The 24,292-nt window shown below is 45.2% G+C and overlaps 1 protein-coding gene across 1 annotated transcript in view; it reads right to left on the minus strand.

Annotated features, from left to right (window-relative positions):
• The window catches only part of LOC130117781 (A disintegrin and metalloproteinase with thrombospondin motifs 16), a 115,023-nt gene that overhangs the window by 47,875 nt on the left and 42,856 nt on the right, over positions 1-24,292 (minus strand). Inside the window, exons 8-14 of the mRNA XM_056286003.1 lie at positions 23,804-23,909; positions 20,782-20,919; positions 16,379-16,532; positions 13,093-13,188; positions 3,247-3,395; positions 618-790; positions 256-386 (exon numbers count right to left, since the gene is read on the minus strand). Coding sequence (XP_056141978.1) covers positions 256-386; positions 618-790; positions 3,247-3,395; positions 13,093-13,188; positions 16,379-16,532; positions 20,782-20,919; positions 23,804-23,909 — 947 coding nt within the window. The remainder of the gene's footprint in view (positions 1-255; positions 387-617; positions 791-3,246; positions 3,396-13,092; positions 13,189-16,378; positions 16,533-20,781; positions 20,920-23,803; positions 23,910-24,292) is intronic.

Consider the following 24,292-nt stretch of genomic DNA (forward strand, 5'->3'; position numbering starts at 1 on the left):
ACACTGTGGCGTGTCGACATTTTGTCATGTAGTAGACGCAGGATGGGTTGTCCTGTGAAACAGTCCAGCGAGGGCGTCTACTGGCGTTTTCAAGTGATTATAGCTTGTGCCATAATTCATAGCACACACCCCAAGGCTTAGCTTATGAACTCATTATTTTCACTACAAAAACCACCGAGCTCACAGAGGCTTTGTGGTCCACTCTCCAACAAACCACATGTTAGTGTGTCATTGCTCGAGACGTGCAAGTATTACCTCACACAGTCCATCAATACAGACATTGGAGCTGTCCTGCGAGCACAATGTTCCGTCCTTGACTTTGCTTGCAAGCGCGAAGAAGAAATCATAGCCCTCTGCAAAGCAGTAGAGCTTACAAAGGTCTTGATCTGAGGGGGAGAGATTAAACATAAAATAAAGCACAGCCGCCATTCTGCAGGCACACTCTAAACTATGGCGACATGGTGTGTGAGATCTAGAATGATAAGTTGCTTTCTAAACTGTACACATAAAAAAGTCTGCCAAAAAAAAAAAAAAAAAGAACTCTCATTTTAATCATGAACACTTCACCATTTTTTTTTCTACCATTGGACAGAGAAGAGAGGAAGACAGAGCCTTACCGTCCACTCTGGTGTATGGCCTCCAGTTGTAGTACCATCCTCTGAACTGCTTGCTGTTGAACGCAGCACACTGCTGTGCTCTATAGTCCACTGTGTTGGGGGGACAGTCCTCAATGTTACACAGTCTGTAGGACCTGGAGGAGCCCTCGCAGTACTTCCCTCCATATGCAGGTCTGGAAAAAAGAGATGGCAAAAACTGTTATTGAAGAACGTGCTGTTTTTCGATACTTGTTTTCCTAAAGCAAATTAAAAAACAGGTTAACGTTTGTCGTTCAGTGTAGATTGTGGAAAAAGGATGGAAGGTGTCTGGGTGGCATAGCAGTCTATTCTCTTGCCGAACAACATGGGGATCGCCGGTTCGAATACCCGTTACCTCCGGGTTGGTCGGGCGTCTCTACAGACACAATTGGCCTTTTCTGCGAGTGGGAAGCCGGATGTGGGTATGTGCCCTGGTAGCTGCACTGGCGCCTCCTCTGGGGCACCTGTTCAGGGGGGAGGGGGAACTGGGGGGAATAGCGTGATCCTTCCACGCGCTACGTCCCCCTGGTGAAACTCCTCACTGTAAGGTGAAAAGAAGTGGCCAGCGACTCCACGTGTCAGAGGAGACATGTGGTAGTCTGCAGCTCCCCCCCCGGATCGGCAGAAGGGGTGGAGCAGAGACCGGGACGGCTCGGAAGAGTGGGGTAATTGGCTGGATACAATTGGGGAGGAAATGGGGGCAGTCGCATGGTTTGAAAGGGAAAAAAGAAGCATGGAAAACATTTTCTCCTTGTTCCTTTGTGTGTGGGGAGGCTTAATGAAAGACTTGAATCAGAAAAACTAAGGATCATCCAGTATTACTATGATCCTCTTACCGACAATACCAATAATGACATATTCTAAGAGAGGAATGTATTACATCAAGCACACAAAGTACGCAAGATTCAGTCTGTAATACGCTGCTCAAAAGATTAAATTGAATTTTTATTGTGTCCATTATGTGTTCATGCTTGCATGCTTGTGTTCGTGAATATGTGTTTGTGTGTGTGTGTGTGTGTGTGTGTGTGTCTACTTGTAGACGGCTCCCCATTCACAGGTGTATATCTCCAGGCAAGGATTCAACTAATCCCTCACTGAGGACAATTACATCTTCTCTAAGCCCTCCAATCACACCATCACTGATCTCTCTCTCTCACTCTCGCTCTCTGTTCCTTCCCCTCCCTCTTTGTGCTCCGTCCTCCATTTTTCTTTCTTTGCCATCTCTTTCCCAATCTCTTCTCTGACAGTCATTTATTGCGCCATCTCCCTGGTTCACTTTAAGACCTCTTCGCTTGATATTGCTTCTCTTTCACTCCATGCTCTCTCTCTCTCTCTCTCTCTCTCTCTCTCTCTCTCTCTCTCTCTCTCTCTCTCTCTCTCTCTCTCTCTCTCTCTCTCTCTCACCTATTTCCATTTTTTCTCACTTCCTATCAGCGTTGTTCTTTCTGCCATCTTCTCTCTCTCAACTTCTCTATCCTTCTCTCATTTCCACTTGACCCCCCCCCCCCCCGCTTCCCCAACTCTCTGTGCATTTCAGTCTAATTTAGCAGGATCTTGGCATGGCGAGGCAGAAGCTGACAAAGAGGAGGCCCCCAGAATTTGGGATGGGCCCCCTCGACTGAGCCAATAAGCGTGTGGGTGACTGATGAGCCCAGTGAGTGAGACACTAGCTGAGCAGATCGGGGAGGAAGTGAGAGATCCATGTTGGCCATCTTCGCTCTTTCAATCATGTTTCTTAATGTGCTCTCAGATTGGGCCCTGGGTTTGGCAATGATAAAGAAGCGTGACAGTTTCAGCAAAGTAATACAGCTCATTAAACGTCTCAGTGGGGCACCTGCGTGGAAGTGTGCACAAGTGCATGCATGTGCATGTGTGTTTACATCTTTAAAAGTAATGCAAACTTTGAATGTTTGAATGGTGTGCGTGTGTGCACATACATCTGTATGTTTTTTTTTAACCCCCCCCCCCTTTCTCCCAAATTGTATTTGGCCAATTATCCCACTCTTCCAAGCCGTCCCGGTCACTGCTCCACCCCCTCTGTCGATCCGGGGAGGGCTGCAGACTACCACATGTCTCTTCCGATACATGTGGAGTCGCCTGCTGCTTCTTTTCACCTGACAGTGAGGAGTTTCACCAGGGAGGACATAGCGCGTGGGAGGATCACATTATTTCCCCCCTGTTCCCCCTCCCCCCTTAACAGGTGCCCCCACCCCACTGAACAGAGGAGGCGCTAATGTAGCGACCAGGACACATCCCCTCATCCGGCTTCCCAGCCGCAGACACAGCCAATTGTGTCTCCAGGGGCGCCCGACCAAGCTGGAGGTAACACGGGGATTCGAACCGGCAATCCCCACGTTGGTAGGCAATGGAATAGACCGTCACGCCACCCGGATGCCTATACATCTGCATGATTACCAGTAAGTGAAACACCATGTCTCAAATTAAATATTCATATATAATGTTGATTTTTTTTTATAAGAATAAGTCTCAGGTTTGTGTAAAGTGTGGCTATGCTCCCTTGCATATTTCTTGTGTGTGTGTGTGTGTGTGTGTGTGTGTGTGTGTGTGTGTGTGTGTGTGTGTGTGTGTGTGTGTGTATGTGTTTCTTTACTTAGGGTTGGTGCACTGCCTCTCTCTGTAGGCGACGCCGCTCTCACAGGTTCGTGAGCAGCCGGACCAGGGGGACCATTCTGACCACTGGCCATGTTGAGGCCTGGGCCCCTCATCCCCGTGCTTCACACACTGGCCCCTACGACACCACTAGAGACAGCAGGAGGGGGAGGGAGAGAGGACATATGGAAGGATAAAGATAGAACCTTACAAAAAATTGCAGTGTTAATGTATACCTCCCACCCCCTGAAAAAATGGTAGAATAGCTGTGGAGGCTTAAATAAAACTTTGATGATTGCTGACAAACTGTGTTGTATAATGTGGTTAATGTGGTTGATGTAATTTAATCTCGTTTTACTGCACAAATACAAAATGGAGCGGACCTCAGTGGGCATGTTGGTGAAGGGTACAGAGGTGGTGAGGAGGTGATGGGTAGATATGGTGTCGAGGAGATTAATGTGGAAGGACAGAAGGTGGTGGATTTTGTGAAAAGGATGGAAATGGATGTGGTGAATACAAATTTCTTGAAGAGGGAGGAACACACGGTGATGTACAAGAGTGGAGGAAAGTGCACACAGGTGGACTATATCTTATGTAGAAGGCACGATCTGAAGGAGATTGGAGACTGCAAGGTGGTGACAGGGGAGAACGTAGCTAGGCAGCATCGGATGGTGGTCTGTAGGATGACCTTGGAGACCAAGAAGAAGAAGCGAGTGAAGGCAGAGCCAAAGATCAAATGGTGGAAGTTGAAGAAGGAAGACTGTTGTGTGGCGTTCAGGCAGGAGTTAAGACAGGCACTGGGTGGTAGAGAACAGTTGCTGGATGGCTGAGCAACCACTGCAGAAATAGTGTGGGAGACAACTAGGAAGGTATGTGGTGTTTCATCAGGACAGAGGAAGGAAGACAAGGAGACTTGGTGGTGGGATGAGGAAGTACAGCAAAGTATACAGAGGAAGAGGTTGGCAAAGAAGAAGTGGGATAGTCAGAGAGATGAAGAAAGTAGAAAGGAGTACAAGGAGATGCAGCGTAAAGTGAAGAGAGAGGTGGCAAAGGAAAAGGCGTAGGGTGAGTTGTATGAGGTTAGACACTAAGTAGTAGCAGCAGTAGTAGTAGTAGCAGTAGTAGTAGTAGCAGTAGCAGTGGTCACTGCACTAATATCCAAACATGTTTTTCTCTTCTTTGAATTCATAGTCTTTAAAACATTGCTTTATGTAGAAGTTTTCAAGCGCATGTGTCCTTTTTTTGGGGCCCTCCTGGAGTGACCTGTCCTTTTCCACATTATTCTGGAAACGTCTCAAACATTTTTTTCCACTAGTATGAAGACAAGAAAAACGTGTGTGAGGAATGGACTCATAGCTTGTGCTTGTTCAGACGCCGTATGGGGCTTTGCTATACAGAAAACGCACATATGTGAAATGCCTTTATGTTCCGTGAAAGGTGGAATTCATTATACCTCCATCAGATGACAAATGGATCACGTCTTCCCAAAATAAGCGAAATCTCACTCACAATCCCTTAAATTGATGTGAAGAAACAATGTCAAATCTAGAGTCACTTAAAGTAACATTATAGCACAAGTCATTTCCTGGCGCTGTCAATGAAACGTTTGACAAGTGGATTTTTTGCATGTCAAGAACACAACAGTCAAAAGCACTTTTCCTGCCTTGGGGTGATACCAAGAAGCTTGAGCTGCACACACACACACACACTAGTGTGAATGTTTAAAGAGGGGATCAGCTGTTCTCATTATGTTCATACATGCACATTAGTGCAAATGCACGCGCGCGCACACACACACACACACACACACACACACACACACACACACACACACACACACCTATCAGACTAATCTCAAGGTCCTTGACTGAAAACTACAACAGCTGATTTCTCCTTCAATTTTCCCTCTGCAGCCGAGTGCCACAGATTCCTAAGTGAGCCGGTCATTGTTTGTGTTCAGTTAATTGCCCCACAGGGGGAGAGTCTGGGATTAAACCATCAAGTTCAATATTGAGAGAAGAAAATCTAGAAGAAGGGCTGTCAAGGGGGTTGTGGGGAGGGGGAGGGAGAGAGAGAGAGAGATGAAGAGGACAGATTACTAGATTACTCTTTGGCCCAAACTCTTGTGGCAATATTTTGCCACGTCAGTGACCATTCAACATCAGCTGTCTCCTTGAGGAAACCACCAAAGGAGACCGCTGTACCGCTATAAAAAAAACAAAAAACAAAAAAAAACAAAAAAAAAAAAACAAACATGTTTTTATTGGCCAAATACCAAAATGAACCTAATGCTTTCTTGCATCAAGGCTACTTCAACCTCTTCACTTAGTTTACGAGCAAATTTACTTGTTTGAGTTGGATCTCAAAGATGTATAGACAGGAGTCAAATGAAGTAAAAGGATTTTCATCAACTCACAGTAAGTCACTTAATAGTCTTTTGTCTTTAAATGTCTCGGCCAAAAGAAAGAAGTGACAGCACAATAAAACTCAGTCAGTGTTATTCAGACAGCATTCAAAAATCTCCACAATCTCCACAAACTTAACAACTGTTCACCCTTCACAATGCCGTTACTCTATAACCCATCTGTTACAATGTCTCCCAGTCAGTCATATGTCCTTCCGTCCGAACGTAACTCGATATGTACAACTTGAAACTTTTCACCCATTTGCTGGTGGAGGTCAAAGTTTGTTGACAATTCTGTGCATGTCGTTGACATTTATCCATGGTAAATCTTGCAGGCATCGCGAAAAATATCCCATTGTCAATAGCACACGCCAACAAACAGGAAACTGGTATGACCGCTGGAGTAGAAACCGGAAGTCAGTGGACTACAGTAATGCACAAAGTGGATAACCTCTATCATTGTCTGTTGTCTTTCCTGTTTTATTTTGAAGTTCACCTGTCTTGTTGTGTCAGTTCCTGCCACCGGTTTTGTCCTCAGTCAACCATGTGTATCCCACACCTGTTCCCCATTGCCTCATTAGCTTCTCAGGTCTTATACTCCCCTGGTTTCCCTGCCGGATTGTCTTGTGTCTTCAGCCAAGCTAACCAGGGTTTTATCAACTCTCGGTCTGCTAGCCTACCCATGTTTGAAGTCTTCTGTGTGTTTCCTGGACCTTATTCCTCTTGCCTGCCCTTTGCTGGATCCATATGCCTGTTTGGACTGATAATCCCGGTAACTACAACTTGAGTTTTGAACCTGTTTTGCCTGTCTGCCTGCCCCTTGTCTATTTGGCTGCCTGTTCGGACTGGTTTCCCTGTGTATTGACCCCTGCCTGTCCCTGACTATTAAGTGTTACTGTAACCTTCCCGTCTGAGTTGTGCATTTGGGGTCTCACCTGTCTGTTTCCCTGGGAAATGTAACAGTATAATCTGGCTCCACATGAACCCTGGTGACTTAGACTCGGATTGCTATCTGAATAGGCACTTTCACGTCATTTCCAGCCATTTGCCTCCATAGCGGTAGCACTGCAGTCTGCCTATCCTGAGCCAGTTCCAGCCGTGAATCCATTCCTGGGAGGTCCTCAAATTGTCAGCCAGGCTTCGTTGCAGGATGCAGCCTGTCTATTGAAATCCAGTTGTAGTCCCAAACTCTTTCTGGGGAACCTGCCTGGGCCTGGGTGTTCCCCGTAGCATCAGCCAGACTCGCAGACATCGTAGCAGAAAGCCCAGGGGTTCAACAGGCAATGCAGAAATCAGACCAGTCTGTTCGAAAGCCCATCCTGTCAGTATCTGCTAGCCTCCAGGACCACCACAGCCCTGCCCCCCAGTGTCCTTGCAGCTCAATGCCAAAGAATTGACCCTTCGCCAAGGCCCACCCCCCTTTGTTACTGTTGTTAAGTCCGTCAAGCTTTAACATTATTTTACGGTTAATAAAAGTAATTACTTACCTTGGAGCAGACAAAGCTGTGCTTGTTGATCTTTGAGGGGTTCAACTGGATTTGAGGACATCCACATAGCTTTATCCACAGGCTACACTTTTCAGGGTTTGATTTTGGTTTTGGAAAGGGAAAAAAACGTACATCTCCTTCCAACCTCTTCGGGTAACGAGTGCCACTGTTACAAGTGCCCCAGGTACACAGTTTAACCATAACTAGTTAAAAGTCCACAAAACCAGCTCGAAAATGAAGAAAATCTGAAACTTTTGCATTGGAGTCAACGGAGCGCCTCCATGAAAGTGTCGGAGCCTGTCCTATGCTGTGCTGTGACTGGCCAGTCTGCATTTCGGGGGCATGGCTTAGCGAAGGGTCAATTGCTCAGCTACCCAGAAGAAGTTTGGTAGTGCAGTGGCTCTGCTCATTGCTTCCAACCCACTGCAGCATAATCAGCACCAGATCAAGGTTTCACTCAGTTGGAGTGGTTCAGAGAGAGGCTGTGGGTGGGCCACTTTATCCCGAGTACTATGTCACTCAAAACATATTCAAATTATCCGCAGTCTAGCTCAGCCTCCTCTTCAGACTTGTCCACCTCAGAATCTGTACTGCCCGATCTGCCTCCTGTCTCCCAGACATAACCAGCTCAACCCACAGCCGCCTCGTTGACATCCTCAGTCTGGCCTCTGCTGCCCAGGACAACAGTCTCAGCTACCCAGCACCACTACTGAGGCCCAGAAGAAAGTGTGATCGCCGACGCTGTTGGCAGTCTCCACTGACCAGCATCACTACAGAGGGTGAGCCTGTTCCTGAGCTGTCAGCCATCTCTGGCGATACCCAGCCGGTTCCAGCACTTGAGTTGTCAGCCATCTCTAGCGATGACCAACATGTTCCTACACCTAAGCGGTTGGCCATCCCTGCCGTCGCCCAGCCTGTACCTCTTCCCTGGCAGTCAATGCACAGTTGGCTGTCTTCGCCGAGGCCCTGCCAAATCTCCAGCAGCCAGACCTCTAGCAGTGGGCCGCACCTACTGACGGTAACCTCCAGCTGTCCGCTGCACCTGCCCTTTCAGAATTTGCAGCATCTCCAGTGGTCCAGTTGCCTTTCTCCTGCAGCTATGCCTCCAGAGTCTGCAGCATTCCCAGTGGCCCAGCTTTTTGTTTCCGCTGTGGTCTAGCCTTTCATGTGTCCTGCAGCTCCACCTCCAGAATTCTTCAGCGGCTTTGCTTTCTAGGACTCAAGAGGTCCAACCCCTAGCTTCCTGGTTGCTCGATTCTTGTCCCAGGGCCTCTGACCAGATTCCTCTGCACTCTGGCTGGCCACCCAAGCACCACTTTCCTGGTTTCTTGTCATCCGGTCAACTTTGTGAGCAGTCCCATCTACATTACTGGCCTCGATCATCCCTTAGAGTGGCCTCGCATGCCTGGTTGTCCTCCTGCCAATCTGCCAGAGTTGCTCCATCCTGCATCCTGGTCACCCTAAAGGTCGGTTGCATCCTGGCCCCACTCATCAGCTCCCAGGCAACTTTCCCCTTCCACCCACCCTGCTGTGTTGCTGATCGACTTGTTGGAATGTCTGGAATCCACCCCTTGGGGGATTTCTCCCAGTTTAGTTTAGTTATTTTTAGCAGTCTTTTTCTTCCATAGTTTGTCAGTCAGACTTTTGCCTCTTTTTCATTGTCTCTTTCCTGTTTTCTTTTGAAGTTCACTTGTCTTGTTGTGTCAGTTCCTGCCCCTGGCTTTGTCCCCAGTCAACCCTGTGTATTCCACACCTGTTTCCCTGCCAGACTTGTCTTGTGTCTTGAGCCAAGCTAACCCGCATTTGATCAACTCTTGTTCTGCTAGTCTATCCTGTTTGAAGTCTTCTGCCTATTTCCTGGACCTTATTTCTCTTTCCTGCCCCTTGGCGGCTCTGTTCGCCTGTTTGGACTAATCCCGGTTACTAAAAATGGAGCTTTGAACCTATCTAGTCGCTTCTTTGGACTGGTTTCCCTGTGTACTGACCCCTGCAAGCTTGTGGCTGTTAAATGGCGTGTTACTGTAACCTTCCTGTTTGGTTTCTCACCTGTCCATTTCCCTGGGGAACTGCAACACCATCTGCCATTTCATTCAGTCTGTCTATTGTAACATTTGGTAGAGGAAATTGTGAGAATTTTTTTCTTTAAGGTTGTGCTCCCATCATATTGAATGTTTGTTTATCTGCCAATGGAACCCTAATGGGCTCAATTAAAATTGAAGTGGAAATAAATCTTTAAAAAGATTTTGTGAGCTGCGCTTTACATTAGTGAGATATCAGCTCTGGATATGCTGATAACGTGTAAATGATGCTGTCATCCAGGCTATTTTTCTGCCTTTTTGTTGAGAGAGAACACTCCCCCAACCCCCACAACCACCACCAAAACAAAATACCCTATACTGGTATAGAGAGCCTACAGTCTAGTATTGGCTACATCTCGGGACTCTGACACACCATTGCTACTTCTCTGCAGTGCAACATTACATTGATCATACACGCACATGTATCTAAAGAAAAATAACAGAGCAAGGGGTTTTTCTGAAGTTGACAAAATGAGCATTGTTGAACCCAGACATTTACAATCTCCAAGGACCTAAGGTGGGCATATGCAACATAGACACAAAGGCCCAGCACAGGATGTACTTTCTCTGCCAGTTCGGGAAGTTAAACCTGCCTCAGGAACTGCGGATTCAGTTCTTCTCAGCAATAATCCAATCTGTTCTCTGCACATCCATCACCATCTGGTTTGGAACGGCCCCCAAACAGGACAGGACAGACTACTAGTTAAATTTGCAGAGAAAATCATTGGTGCCACCCTGATGGGTCTGCAACATCACTGCAGACTCATCACAACCTCTTCAAACTCCTCCCCTCTGCTCAGCGCTACAGTGCACTGTACACCAAAACAATCGAATATAAAGTTATTCTGCACGCTGTCAATCAAATGAACACTTAACATTGTCAAATAAATCCAAAAACGTTGTATATACTGTACATATATTGGTACTCTGTCATGTTCACATCTATCTCAGGCTTGTATGTAAGTAACCTAACTTTTATTTCAGCGTCTCTGATATAGTCTCTTCACCATTTCGCTTTATTATCTCGTATTTTGCCTTTACATAGTCAATCCTTGTGTATATATCTGAAGATTGTTGTGTTATTCTAAGTACAGAGAGCTATGAAACTGGTGTCAAATTCCATGTGTGCAAACTTGTATGGCCAATAAATCTGATTCTGGTGTAGTTAACCAAGACAAGAGTTTTGTAGGACAGAGGGGCCTGTCATTGTGACATAAATACTAGGCAAATGAATAAGCTTTATCATTAAGTTTGAACTTGGGTTAGATTGATTCCACAACATGAAGGCACTCTGACACTCCCTCTTTATCACCTCAAACCCCCAACTCCAGCTACTCTAAGTTCCTCAGTGGAGCTTTGATGCATGGTCTTTCTCCACAGCAGAGGCCAAGGCAAGCATCAGCCACTACACACTACAGTTGATTTTGGAATCATTGCGGAAGCCCCTTAAGATGCATTTCTTCTAATGGACATTATAAATGGACACAAAATGATTCGGTTTAATGGAAGTCAATGGATAAGACCCAAATTCTCAAGAAATACAAAGTCAAATGTTTCCCACAAGAGGCTCTTAGTAGCTCATTTCACTTCTGTGTGTTTTTGGTTGGGGATTTGGAAAATTATTGCTCCATTAAGAGGATACAAAGACTCGGTGATGAGTATGTTAGGAAGTGTGGTTGCCTTACTGACAGGTTATTCATGGATCTGAAGCAGGTCCGACCTCAGCTCCACCTCACATCCCAAATTGAGATGTTCTGGCTCCAAAATCTGACAAGATGGTGGCCAGCATAAAGGCAAATTGTGGCTTTGAAAAGGTTCTTCACAAACCTATGGGTAATATCACAAACACAACGTCCATGTTTTTATACAGTCTATGGTCTAAAGCAGTTAGTGAGCTACTGAGCAATTATATTTTTGTATTTTCATTAGTTTTTATTTCATTTTTAAATTTGTTTTCAGTTTAGTTTCCAGAGTGGGTTTGTTGGTTTCATTTTAGTTTTTATTGTTAAAGTAATGGTGGCACAGTGGTTAGCGCAGTCACCTCACAGCAAGAAGGTTCTGGGTTCAAACCCTGGGGTTGTCCAACCTTGGGGGGCTGTCTCAGGGTGTCCTCTCTGTGGAGTTTGCATGTTCTCCCCCATGTCTGTGTGGGTTTCCTCTGGGTGCTCCGGTTTCCCCCCACAGTCCAAAGACATGTAGGTCAGGTGAATTGGCCATACTAAATTGTCCCTAGGTGTGAATGTGTGTGTGTGTGTCGGCCAAGTGATGGCCTGGCGCCTTGTCCAGGGTGTTTCCCCACCTGCCACCCAATGACTGCTGGGATAGGCTCCAGCATCCCTTCGACCCCAATTGGGATAAGCAGCTTAGATATTGAATGGAATGTTAAAGTGTTTACGTTTTTTTTTAAAAATAATATGGGGGTATTTGTCAGGGGCAAGATTTAAGTTCAGAATAGTTATTTCAATACAAAAACAACATTTTGAAGGTAACTGACTCAGTAATGCACATTCCAGTCTGAAAAAACAGATGCACCAATGCTTCCTCATGCTTGTGTTGACAAATTTGACCAAATTGAGACTAAAGCTAAATACATTTTCTGTATATTTATTTTAGTTTTGTGAGTACACAATTTTCAGTTAATTTCCATTTTTTTTCTGTCTATTTTTTTTTAACTACAATATTTTTCCACATCTAGCTTTTACTTTAACTATTATAACCTTGCTACTGAGAATCTGAGGTGAGCTGCAGAAAAGATCCACTTCCATTTCCCTCAGGCGGTCTCTCCTGCTTATTCCCTATGTTTAAATCGTGTGTCAGGTAGAGACAAGCTGAGAATAGTGGTGTTTCAGTACTCTATGAAGGGAAACTCCATCCTCAGACTAAAATCACATACGCTGCTCCTGTGGTGTTTAGTCTTGATCTGTGAGTTAATGTGGCGTGATTTTGTTTTTCCATTTATCAATAATTTTATCAAAAGGATTTTGGACCTTGATACACCAGGTCAGTGTGTGCATGTTTGTTTGTTTTCGCCAATAAACAATGTCATATATATTACATGGATATGGGATATAAGCTAGTTTTGGCTGGACATTGTTGCGATGGCACAGCCAAAAATCGAAGGATTAAGTCAGTATCCGTTTTGCCAGAAAGCAGATTTTTCACTGTGACTAAGACCAAAGGAGGTCTCTGATGGGAGGCTGTGGTCAGACGCCTCTAACGTGTGGTTTATTTGGTGCATGTTACCATGGAGCATTAGCAACAGTCAAATATAAATCACATATTGTCCTCAAAACAAGATTAAGTTAGCCTGAAGGTTTTATCGGCTGCAGTGATTTAAACTGGAACAAAGACCATCTAGGTGATGAAATGATTTCAGGCAAATTCAGCCCAAACAATGGTCCAGTGCTTTTGTTTGCAATTTTTACCTTTATTAGACAGTGACCATGTTGAGGCAGCCAGGAAATGTGGGAGAGGCAAGACATGCAACAAATGTCACTATCTGGAATCGAACCGGCAAAGGGTGCGACCATGTGGCAATGTGATATGTGCTCTAACCATTTAGATATGGAGGTGTGCTGTATTTTTTTTTCTTTTAATCTGGCAGTTTCCAAAATGGAAATGTGAAGTCACTACGATTCCACGAGCACGCGTCATCTTCAACATTAAGCCATCCAGTTTAACATCTTTGGTAGCTGTAGGAAGCGACTGTGGCGCATGGTGTGACCTTCAAAATTGCCTCTGAGCGGATGAATAAAAAAGGTTGCATTGAAGTGAAAGGAGTCCTGTGCCAGTCCTGTGATGCCAATATAGTGGGGGCATAACTTTATGAGACCCCCCCCCAAACACACACACACACACACACACACACTTTAACTCACCATGTCGGGTCCACAGGCAGAGCCCTCGGCGGCTGGCATGAATTTAGTCTCACACTTCCTCCCAAAACGATGGCACCACAGGGCCTTGCAGATATCCTTGAAACAAACACCCACAGACAAGAGAGAGAGAGCGAGAGAGGGCACAATTGTGAGCTTATAGGTCAGATTGAAAAATACAACATGAAGTTACTGTAATTTACTTGAGCCTGGACATTACTCTTGTTGCTCTAGAAAATCTACCATTTGTTAGAACACCAACTGCATATAAGATAGCCAAAGTTATAAGATGTGGAAATTGCATGTAAAAGACTCACACAGTCAGAGTCATGCAATAAAGAGGACTTTGTTTTACTAATAGGATCATTCACATAGTCTGCAGCCTGAGCTGAGGTAGGTTTAATAATGACCAGACTTTTCAGTGGGCATTAACTGTTATTTTACTCACATCATATTTTCTTGGACCAAATTACCAATGTGAATTGTCAGAATTGCTTTTATAATGGCTGTACAGTGATGGGCGGGGGGGGGGGGGGGGCAAATTATCAATAATGATGTTCTTTAGGCTTTTAAAAAAGCTTTAAAAAGACAATCCTGGGAACTTAGTAAAAGCAAGGTTGGAAAATGATCTCCTGGAAAACTATTAAATTATTCTGAATATTTGTATCTTCAATGCCAACTTTTCAAGAATAAAGCATGTCAGGATTGTGAAAAAGAAAAAAAAATGTACGAAATGAAACACTCAGACGATGCACATTTATCATTGACACTAACACTGGTGCCAAGCTAATGAAATATCATCATACAGACGATGCTCTTTGTCACCAACAAGATTATTGGATGCACCAACTTTCTCCTGGACAATAACAATATAGCAAAATTAAGTTTTTATAGAGGCGTCCAGGTAGCATAGCAGTCTATTCCATTGCCTAGCAACACGGGGATCGCCGGTTCGAATCCCCGTGTTACCTCCGGCTTGGTTGGATGTCCCTACAGACACAATTGGCCGTGTTTGTGGGTGGGAAGCCGGATGTGGGTATGTGTCCTGGTCGCTGCACTAGCGCCTCCTCTGATCGGTCGGGGCGCCCGTTCGGGGGAGGGGGGGAATAGTGTGATCCTCCCACGCGCTACGTCCCCCTGGTGAAACTCCTCACTGTATGGTGAAAAGAAATGGTTGGCGACTCCACATATATCGGAGGAGACATGTGGTAGTCTGAAACTCTCCCTGGTTCGGCAGAGGGGGTGGAGCAGCGACTGGGACGGCTCAGAAGAGTGGGGTAATTGGCTGGATACACTTATGGGAAAGGGGGGAAAAAAGTTTTCATTTTTTTTGTCAACACTTTGGGGGGGGGGCATACGATCAACACCTGCACTTAAGCAATTCCTGTGATGAGCATGTAGGCATGCCTCTTCATGAATAGTGTAGAGCAAATTTAAACAGATTGGGAAATTTCCCAACTGACAAAACTCTAGATTGCCTGAGAAACATGGCCTGCTACTTCTTAGCATGTCGACATCGTTACTATCTGAATGAATATGTTGGATTTTGACAACATGGTACAGATGCAGACAGGCAACCCTGTCTCAGAAGCTTGCTGCCAAAAGCTGTCATGGACCCCATCCCAAGGCCTGTTCTGTGCAGCTGTTTGCTAGCTTAGGGCTTTTCCAGCAGTGAAGAAAGGGAGAGAGAGACACAATAAAGCAGGGAGGAAGAGCTTGTGAAGGAGGGTGCAGATTCTGCAGAAAGAAAGGTGGAGAGTGGAAACGAGAAAACAGGAGAGGGAAGGAGACAGAGAGAGAGGAGAGGGAGTAAAAAAAGGTAGAGAAAAAAATCCTGAAACTGTTTTGATTTTTAGCTAGGGTAACCCTGTTTTACCCCACCCCAGACCCCACGGAGAGTATCGTTTGGCTCTTCCAGTCATGCCTTATCACGACAACGGCTGCCAAAAAGTTTTATGAAACATGAATTCATGACACTATGAATCAGACCCCAGGGACCGAGCCTTGTAGTTTTATATTAGCAACAAGTGTCTGGAGAGGCACTGAGCGTGAGGTCCGCTCCGGGCTCTGGTGGCCAGCACACCTTGCTGCTACGAGGTGCGAAAGAAGAGGTGCTGCAGAGGCGTTGGACCAAATGGCAAAAACAAAAACGCAAAGGAGCAATCCCACAAATATCTTAAAACTGAAATAGTGCACAAGTGTTTTGGCAGCGCAACACACTAATGAGGATACCATGCTCCTATGTTATCATCGTTTCAATTTCAGCTAGTGAACTTTGTCACATTTCATAACTTCTCTCTCCTAATTCCCCTGCCACTCTACCATATGCTCTCATAAAGCAAAAAGAATGAAAAAAAACAAGAAATGTATATAGTGTATATATGAATCTTAGCTTCATGCCAATTAAATTATTTGATCCAAATTATTCAGTGAAAAATAAGATGTAATCTCTATCTATCTATCTATCTATCTATCTATCTATCTATCTATCTATCTATCTCTATCTATCTATCTATCTATCTATCTATCTATCTATCTATATGGCACTGTCCCTTTTGAACTGTGAGAGCTAACAATGTGTCTTGATGTAGAAACCATCTGACATAACACAAATCTGACATACATATATAGTGTTATCATATGAATGTTAGCCACATGCAAAGTCCTCCCTTCAGACTGACATCATCATCAGAGGGTACAGAGACAATGGGAGAGCAACAGGCTGAGATTCCCATTGGCAGCGCTCCAGTACATATTTAGCTGTCTGTCCCACTGAGTATTTTGCATGCAGTGCTGTGTGTGTGTGTGTGTGTGTGTGTGTGTGTGTGTGTGTGTGTGTGTGTGTGTAAGGACACCAAACTCCAATGTTATTACTCTCTCTTCTCCTTTGACCTTACTTTCTTCATCATCCCCCTCGGCCACCACTCTCTCCATTCTCCTCTTCCCTCCCTCTAGCTATCTATCTATCTTTCTATCGATCTCCTTCCTTCTCTAAGGATCAACAAATTCCACTGGATTTTTTTGAACCAGGTGAGCACATATGTCAGTTCCACCTGAGGCGTATAGAGAGAGCTTCATAAGATGGCATGGTGTGGTTGGCTCTTTTTAAATTTTCCATTTGAGATGGCAAAATTAATCAAATCTTCAACCATATGCCATACGTTGTATCAGACTTTCAAAAAATGGACCCTTTAAATGTTTTAGTATGCACTAGCTAGATAGAAACTTATATATGAGGAGGCCGAGTAATAGTTTTAGTAAAATGCCTTTTCTTTTTTAAATGTTTTACCTTTTTGAAATCCAGGTTGCAGAGTTTGGCCTTCTCTCCAAACTGCCATTTACACTGTGTGTCTGCATCGTACAGCTCGCCTGGCAGCTTCTCAGGGTACTGATACTCTTCCATTGCCCTGGGCTCATCTGATAGACACAAAGCCTGGGCAGAACTGCAATGGGGAGAGAAAGAGCACAGGAGGCGGGAAAGAGTCATTTATCTTTCAACAACTTTGCTGATAAACAACACGCATACAGGCATAAACAGAAACAAGGACATGAAATGAAGTGCCTCACTTTATAAATCTTGTTCGGAGATATAAGTGGTACTTGGAGTACATACACAGAAATTCCAGGGCAGAATATATTCCATTGTTTCCCACTTCGGAGAGTACCGTAAACTGTTGCCGTGGTAACATAACAATTTGCCAAACGTGAACCCTGAGAGTAATAGTTTAAATGTATCAGACACTCAATTCTGACAGCTATAATAAATGCTCCCCCCCATCGCTCATGACTTAACGCTGATGGAGGCGTGGGTGCGGGATGGGGGGGGGTAATGTTAACTGATATGACTGCTAACCATACAGAGATGTTTTACAGCTTAAACACTGCAGTCAGGGGAGCAGAATACAAATTATGGTGGGAAGAGCTTGAAAAGGCAAAATGCTTAATGTCAGATAGGTCCATTGTGGTAGTGAGTGGTCCTAATGGCTTTAGCAGAGAGAGAGAGAGAGAGAGAGAGAGAGAGAGAGAGAGAGAGAGAGAGAGAGAGAGAGAGAGAGAGAGAGAGAGAGAGAGAGAGAGAGAGAGATTGAGTGAGAGTGTGTGTGTGTGTGTGTGTGTGCGTGTGTGTGTGAGAGAGAGAGAGAGATAATCTTTCATTTCTTTATGGCTCCTATGTGTCTACAAAGAACAATGGCTGTTCTACATATATGCTGTCCTTTTGGTGGGGTGTGTTATTATTCACATTAAATGTTACATGCATTCTAAAAAGATATATTACATTTCCAGCAAAAACCCACACACACACAAGCACACACATACTTACAATGTTACAATGTCATTTAGCAGACACTTTTATCCAAAGTGACGTACATCTGAGAGTTAATACAACATAAGCAAGGCTCTATTCAGGAGGTGACTGCAAGTAAGTGCCAAAAAAACTAGGTCCAAGTCTGAGAGGACATAGTGTAAACAGGCAGCGCACAAAGGCAATGCATAAGGTGCATGGAAGCATTTTTTTAAATATATTTTTATTAATACTGTAGCGAATTCAGGGGCAGGCCGGAAAGTGAACCGCACCACAGGTGACTAGGTTAACCAGTTGACTAAAGGGTCTGACCTGTTAGCTAACTGGCTAGCGAATCTATTCATCCATGGTCGTTACACTACCCACCCTCCTTCAGGAAGCACGTCCCCGTGCTTCAGCATATCAACTCCCTCATGCCCCTGGGTGCACACGCTTCCAATGGCCTCACGGTCTCACAATCTCACTTCTGACACCAATGTAGAGGGCAGCTGGTAACTGCCGCTGCAGCCTGGAAGCGAACCTGGATCGCCCGCACCACGGCCGATTGCGCTAACCAGTCAACTAAAGGGTCGGACACTTTAGTTGATTGGTTAGCGCAGTTGCCTTTGCTGCAGGAGACCCTGGTTCACTTCCCGGCTGCCCCTGGATTTGTTACATTGTTGTCAGAGGGCTTGGCCCTTTAGTTGACTGGTTAGCGTGGACCTGGATTCACATCCCAGCTGTGGCGTATCCCGGCTGCCACCTGAATTCGATACAGTACCATCATACTTGGGACACTAGACTGTGACACAAGGTTCACGTGTTGGATATTTACTTATGTCACCTAGAGAAAACACTTCATCTCATCTTATCATCGGCCACTTCTCCGGGGGTCGGGTCACGGTGGCAGCAAGCTGAGTTTGGCACTCCAGATGCCCCTCTCCCCAGCAATGCCCTCCAGCTCCTCCTGGGGTTCCCAAGGCATTCCCAGGCCAGATTCGACATGTAGTCCCTCCAGCAGGTTCTGGGTTTACTCTAGGGTCTCTTCCAAGTTGGACGTGCCCGGAAAACCTCCAAAGGAAGGCCCCCAGGAGGCATCCTAATCAGACGCCCAAACCACCACAACTGGTCCTTTCGATGTGAAGGAGCAGCGGCTCTACTCTGAGCTCCCTCCGGATGTCCGAGCTCCTAATCCTATCTCTAAGGCTGAGCCCAGACACCCTACGGCGAAAACTAATTTCAGCCGCTTATATTCACGATCTCACCCTTTCGGTCACTACCCAAAGCTCATGACCATAGGTGAGGGTTGGAACGATATGCACTTGTGCTATTATAGGAAGCTTTGATAAGAATGTCCGCCGAATGCATAATACACACATGCTAATGGATCCAAAACTTGGGAGATAATTAGAGAAAAAGAAGATACTCTTAAGGTTATTGAAGGTTGCTATAAATCCCCAAAAACAGACCGATGTAGAGGAGAACCTTGTGAGGCTCACGTGCAACTGACCTCACATTTGGGTTCGCAAGTGTTTTGTATTCACAGAAATACAAAGCACCTCAATGTTTTTAGTTGTGTATCCCTGTTTTTCTTCCAAGGTGGGAGACTGAGAGCTCTGACAGAACACCTGACCTTGCATACTGAAACAGATGTCTCCTTGTCACTGCACACAGAGCAGCAACAGGCTTCCATTTTGAGAGGTAGATGTTAACAGAAGGGCGGTACAGTGGTGCAGTGGTTAGCGTGGTCGCCTCACAGCAAGAAGGTCCTGGGTTCGAGCCCCGGGGTAGTCCAACCTTGGGGATCGTCCCGGGTCATCCTCTGTGTGGAGCTTGCATGTTTTCCTCGTGTCTATATGGGTTTTCTCCGGGTGGTCCAAAGACATGTAGGTCAGGTGAATCTGCCATACTAAATTGTTTCTAGGTGTGAATATGTGTGTGTGAGCCCTGTGATGGCCTGGTGGCCTGTTCAGGGTGTCTCCCCACCTGCCGCCCAATGACTGCTGGGATAGTCTCCAGCATCCCCGCGACCCTGAGAGCAGGATAAGCGGTCTGGATAATGGATGGATGTTAACAGAATATTAGCTCACAGAAAGCTTGCAACGTTAAAAAGGTGGATAGAGACCCAGACAGATAAAAAACCTATGCCCCCCAAGTTAAATTAATCTGCATCATATGATGCCAAAATGGTGATTAAAATAAGAATGAATATACAATACTGCTGTGCTTTGTCACGCAGTTATTATAGCAGAGCCACTGGTAGGCCTGCTGGCTGAGAGCTCCTTCTACTTGGCCTCAGAGGGTGATGTGAATTTAATATAAATCTGACAGGTCTAACGAGGGTGAGGTCACCCCGTCTTTAATAACCCAGCGAGGAAATACACTATCTGTCTCCACCAGTCAGAGGGGAGACCTTACAGTTCAGTTAACACATTAGTAAATTTAGTGGAGGGCCCCGGTCCTGGGCTATCTGGTTTCAAACAGACAGACGCATGGATGCTGTGTCTGTGTTCCATGTTTGCTTGCCTGAGGGTGCACGGGGTTGAAAATGCACCCACAGCTGCATACAAGAGTTGATGCAGACATGCAGAAAAAAACAGTTCACACAAACGCACACACACACACACACACACACACACACACACACACACACACACACACACTATCTATCTCTCTCTCTCTCTCTCTCTCTCTCTCTCTCTCTCTCTCTCTCTCTCTCTCTCTCTCTCTCTCTCTCTCTCTCTCTCTCTCTCTCACAGAGGTACATACACACACGCACATGGACACACATGCACACACCTCTTTCTGTCTCTAGCTCCATCTTTCTCTCTCACAGCCACTCACATGAGTACACTGACAGATTATACATATCCAGACACTGTCTGTAACACAAGACTAGCAGGAGGATAGCCGTACCACATATCACCCACTTTGGCTGGTGTGTCAGCTATATTTAAAACTCTAAAACACACACACACACACACACACACACACACACCTGCACACATATGCACACTGAGCTGGTAATTGATTTGTCTGCTGCTGAGTTATACTTCACATTTTTTCCCAATAAATGTATACATTTTTCCATGGCTTTGTCATATGAGCATGAAGGCTGCCACATGGATTCATTCAGGAGTCCATGATAGTTCTGTGCAGCTGTTATTAGCTGTGGTAAGTTTTGATGGTTTGATTCTATAATGGACTGGTGTTAGTGCTACATATCAGTCCCAGCATTAGGAACATCATGTCATTAGCATTACAAATCCCTGTCAGTCAGATATATGGCAAGGTTTTATCATAAAACCCTTACAACTTAGTCTCATGAGAAGCTTGCATATTCAGTGCAGATGAGTAAAATGAGTCTGTTGGGACAATAGGATATAACATAAATGGAGATGGTTGCTTACTTGAGGAACCGACTGAGGTACTGGCGGCTGCAGGCGGACCAGGAGAAGATACCGTTGTGACCGGCCAGTGTGGGAGACATGATATTGCCCTCAGACTTCTTGCAAACATTTCCCTCACCGTCATGGACCATCCCAAAACTGGGGAGAGACGAGGTGAGATTTTGAAATGGAAAATATCAAAGGTGTTAGTGAAACCCAACCAGTTTGATTTTGTCTCCCTGCCTCTACGAAGTGTGATGAAGACTATTGCCATTTTTATGCCCTAGCACTACCACTATCCACTTGTGACCATCAGTAAAAGCTATGGTTGTTAAAACAGCTCAAATCGCAGAATCAATTTACTTGTGTAAAAGGAGTGAGCAAACACACCCAGGAGAAGTGCATTACTCAAAGTAAATGAGGGTTGAAATGTGATTTCTGAAATGTTAGGTCTGAAAGCATTTAAGCACTGGAGATAAAAAATAATGGTGACGGGTAAAAAAGAGTAATGGTAAGTGTCAATAAAAGAATGTCTATTAAGACACAAAATTTAAAATGTAGTGTCAAAGACGTTAAAAGTACACAAAGTACACAGCATGTACCCAGTGACTCTATATTGTTGTTTAGAGCCCTTTCTCTCTGCACCGGCATACGGCTACGGCCCTGCTGGCCTGGAAATCAAATTATGAAAAGCTCCTCTTCTGTGCTTCCCCACTATCATAACATAGAAAAATAAGCTATGTGGGCTGGACTGCCGACTGGAATTTGAAAATAAAAAGTACAAACAGCAATTTTGCATTTTAACATATTTGGACATTTTCATCCAAGTGTTCAAGTAAAGACTAGCACAATTGTCATCAAGGTAATTATTATCTCCGCCAGGTGGTAGACTGGAGGTGATTGTGCATTTGGTCACACGCACAAGCGTGTGTGTCTCCACTGCTAATCTTGTGAGCTACTAGATGTATTAGCAAAAAAAAAAAAAAAATATATATATATATATATAATTTTTTTCTCCCTTTTTCTCCCCAATTGTATTTGGCCAATTACCTCACTCTTCCGAGCCGGCCCGGTCACTGCTCCACCACCTGTTCCGAACCGGGGAGGGCTGCAGACTACCACATGCCTCCTCCGATTCATGTGGAGTTGCCAGCTGCTTCTTTTCACCTGACAGTGAGGAGTTTCGCCACGACGACGTAGCGCGTGGAAGGATCACGCTATTCCCCCCAGTCCCCCTCCCCGGAACAGGTGCCCCGACCGACAAGAGGAGGCGCTAGTGCAGCGATTAGGACAACCGCAGACACGGCCTGTGGGGGTGTCTGTAGGGACGTCCGACCAAGCCGGACGTAACATGGGGATTCTAGCCTAAAATATTTTGCGCACAGTTATGACTGTAATGAAGAACGCGTTTGTTCTCGCTATCGTCGCTCCCTCTTTCCATTCACTCTGTAGCTCACTTGACCAAGGTTGGTGCTAGAATGCATCGTCCGGAGGGAGGTGGGAGGGAACTCCGCTGCACGTCATCAAATGCTCACAGCGGAATCGACCAATCTTATGATTGGGTTGGGGCTTGGGTAGGGGCTAGTTCAGTTTAGGAACAGCGGGAAACAGCAGACTGACATTAGACGCAGCTTGGGCCTTCGGCCCTCACGTGCGTTCGCTCGTCCAGGACCCCCCCACCCCCTTCAGGGGGGTCCTGAGCCTGCGGCCTGGCTCCTTAGAAGCAGCTCGGGCCTTCGTCCCCCGCACCTTTACTAACCGACTCTATGTCAACGTGGATTGTAAAAAATACACAGCTAAATAACTATAAAGCTAGCGTTAAACAACACTAGCTAGCAACATAATCTGTGATTCCGCTGTGAGCATTTGATGACGTGCAGCGGAGTTCCCTTCCACCTCCCTCCGGACAATGCAGTCTAGCCCCAACCCTTGACCAACGCTGCTCGCCGTCGCTGCTCGGGCTGAGTCAACCGTGCACAAGCACGACTCACATCTACGGGTAGAGTTGGATCGGGCAACATCCAAACATTATGTATTCAGGTACGAGCCTTGAAAGTAAACGAAAAGTCAATCGCCAGCAAATCATTCACTGCTGATCTCAGCACAGGAGAACAGGAGGAACACCGGATGAACCAAAAATAATTCGCCCTATTCCCTTTGCCGCCATACAGAAGTGCCATAGCCTCCAATGTTAAAGCTCAACTATAAAAATACAATTTCAAGAGTAGGATTAATTACAGTCACAGCTTGACATTATCTCAGTAGCTACAATAAAACATTTCCCACGGCTGAGCTATGTTTTCTTAACATTGTTTTATGAATGAAAATCAATCAGCAGAGCAGCAATTCACCTTCATTCATTTTATATCATGAAAACCATGTCGGTTAAACACATTTGAAGTCTTTTAATAAGGGCTCTGAAATTATCATAGCCTGATCTCTGTTATTTCATGTCAGACTTGGTCGCATTCATACGAGGGTCCACCAAGGAGGGTATGCATCCACAGACTGACAGGCAAAACATTTTTATTATTAGGTTTCTTAGCTTGAGTGCTTCACATTAACAACCCCCCCCCCCCCATATTTCCTATTCCCTCCACTTGGGCGCTGTGCAAGTCTAAGGAAAGATATTGTTTTTTTTTGTCTATGTGTACATGTATCTGTCTGCTGCTAATCAATAAAGACATGCATTGCTGCAGCAGCCCACTGCTCCTATACAATAGGATGGGTTAAATGCAGAGAACAAATCAGTTGTAAGAATACAATGACAAAATAAAGTGGCTTTCTTTCTTCTGTCTTTCTAATCTAACATCTAATCTAATAAAACACTGGTTTTTCTGTCCATGTGTGCGTGTATTTCCCTTCTCCCGGTAGGCGAAGAAAGGGCTGGTTTGTTGCCAAGTTCGAACACCGGAGAAGGGGAGATACGTACGCCTGGGGGAGATCTGCTCTCTACTGAGTGCACGCCTCTGGTTATGCTCAACTCTGAGGACCACTGATCTACTGAAAAATGAAAGAAAATTGGAAGACAGACAAGCCTTACTTGTGTCCAGATTCATGGGCAATGGTGAACGCCAGGCCTAGTCCCGTGTCTTCATTGATGGTACAGCTTCTGTATTTGCTGCACATCCCACTTATTGGAGCGAAACCTGTGAGGAACACAGCAGGCAGGAACTTAAGGTAAATGGCCGTTTCTCTGTATATACATTCTGGGAATGATGACGTTTACAGCTGTACCTGGTTATCTAATCAGGGTATAAAATTAGCTCCATACACCAAACTAAACCTGGACACTATGTTTTATTAGAGCATGGTTGAACTGTCCATTGTTCTAGCAACTGTAGCCACCAACTTCTGTACAATCAATCTAATGTAACGTTAACAGCATTTATACTGACTAGTGTGACTCTGAAACCACTTGCGGCTGTAGCCAGATGGCAACAGACGTTTATTCTGAGCTTTCTGACAAGTTTGTTTTTAGAGAAAATGACATTTCATGGTGCCGTTCATACCACCAGTGGTTTAATCTAGA

Source organism: Lampris incognitus, chromosome 9 (assembly GCF_029633865.1).
Source record: "Lampris incognitus isolate fLamInc1 chromosome 9, fLamInc1.hap2, whole genome shotgun sequence".
Taxonomy (NCBI): domain Eukaryota; kingdom Metazoa; phylum Chordata; class Actinopteri; order Lampriformes; family Lampridae; genus Lampris; species Lampris incognitus.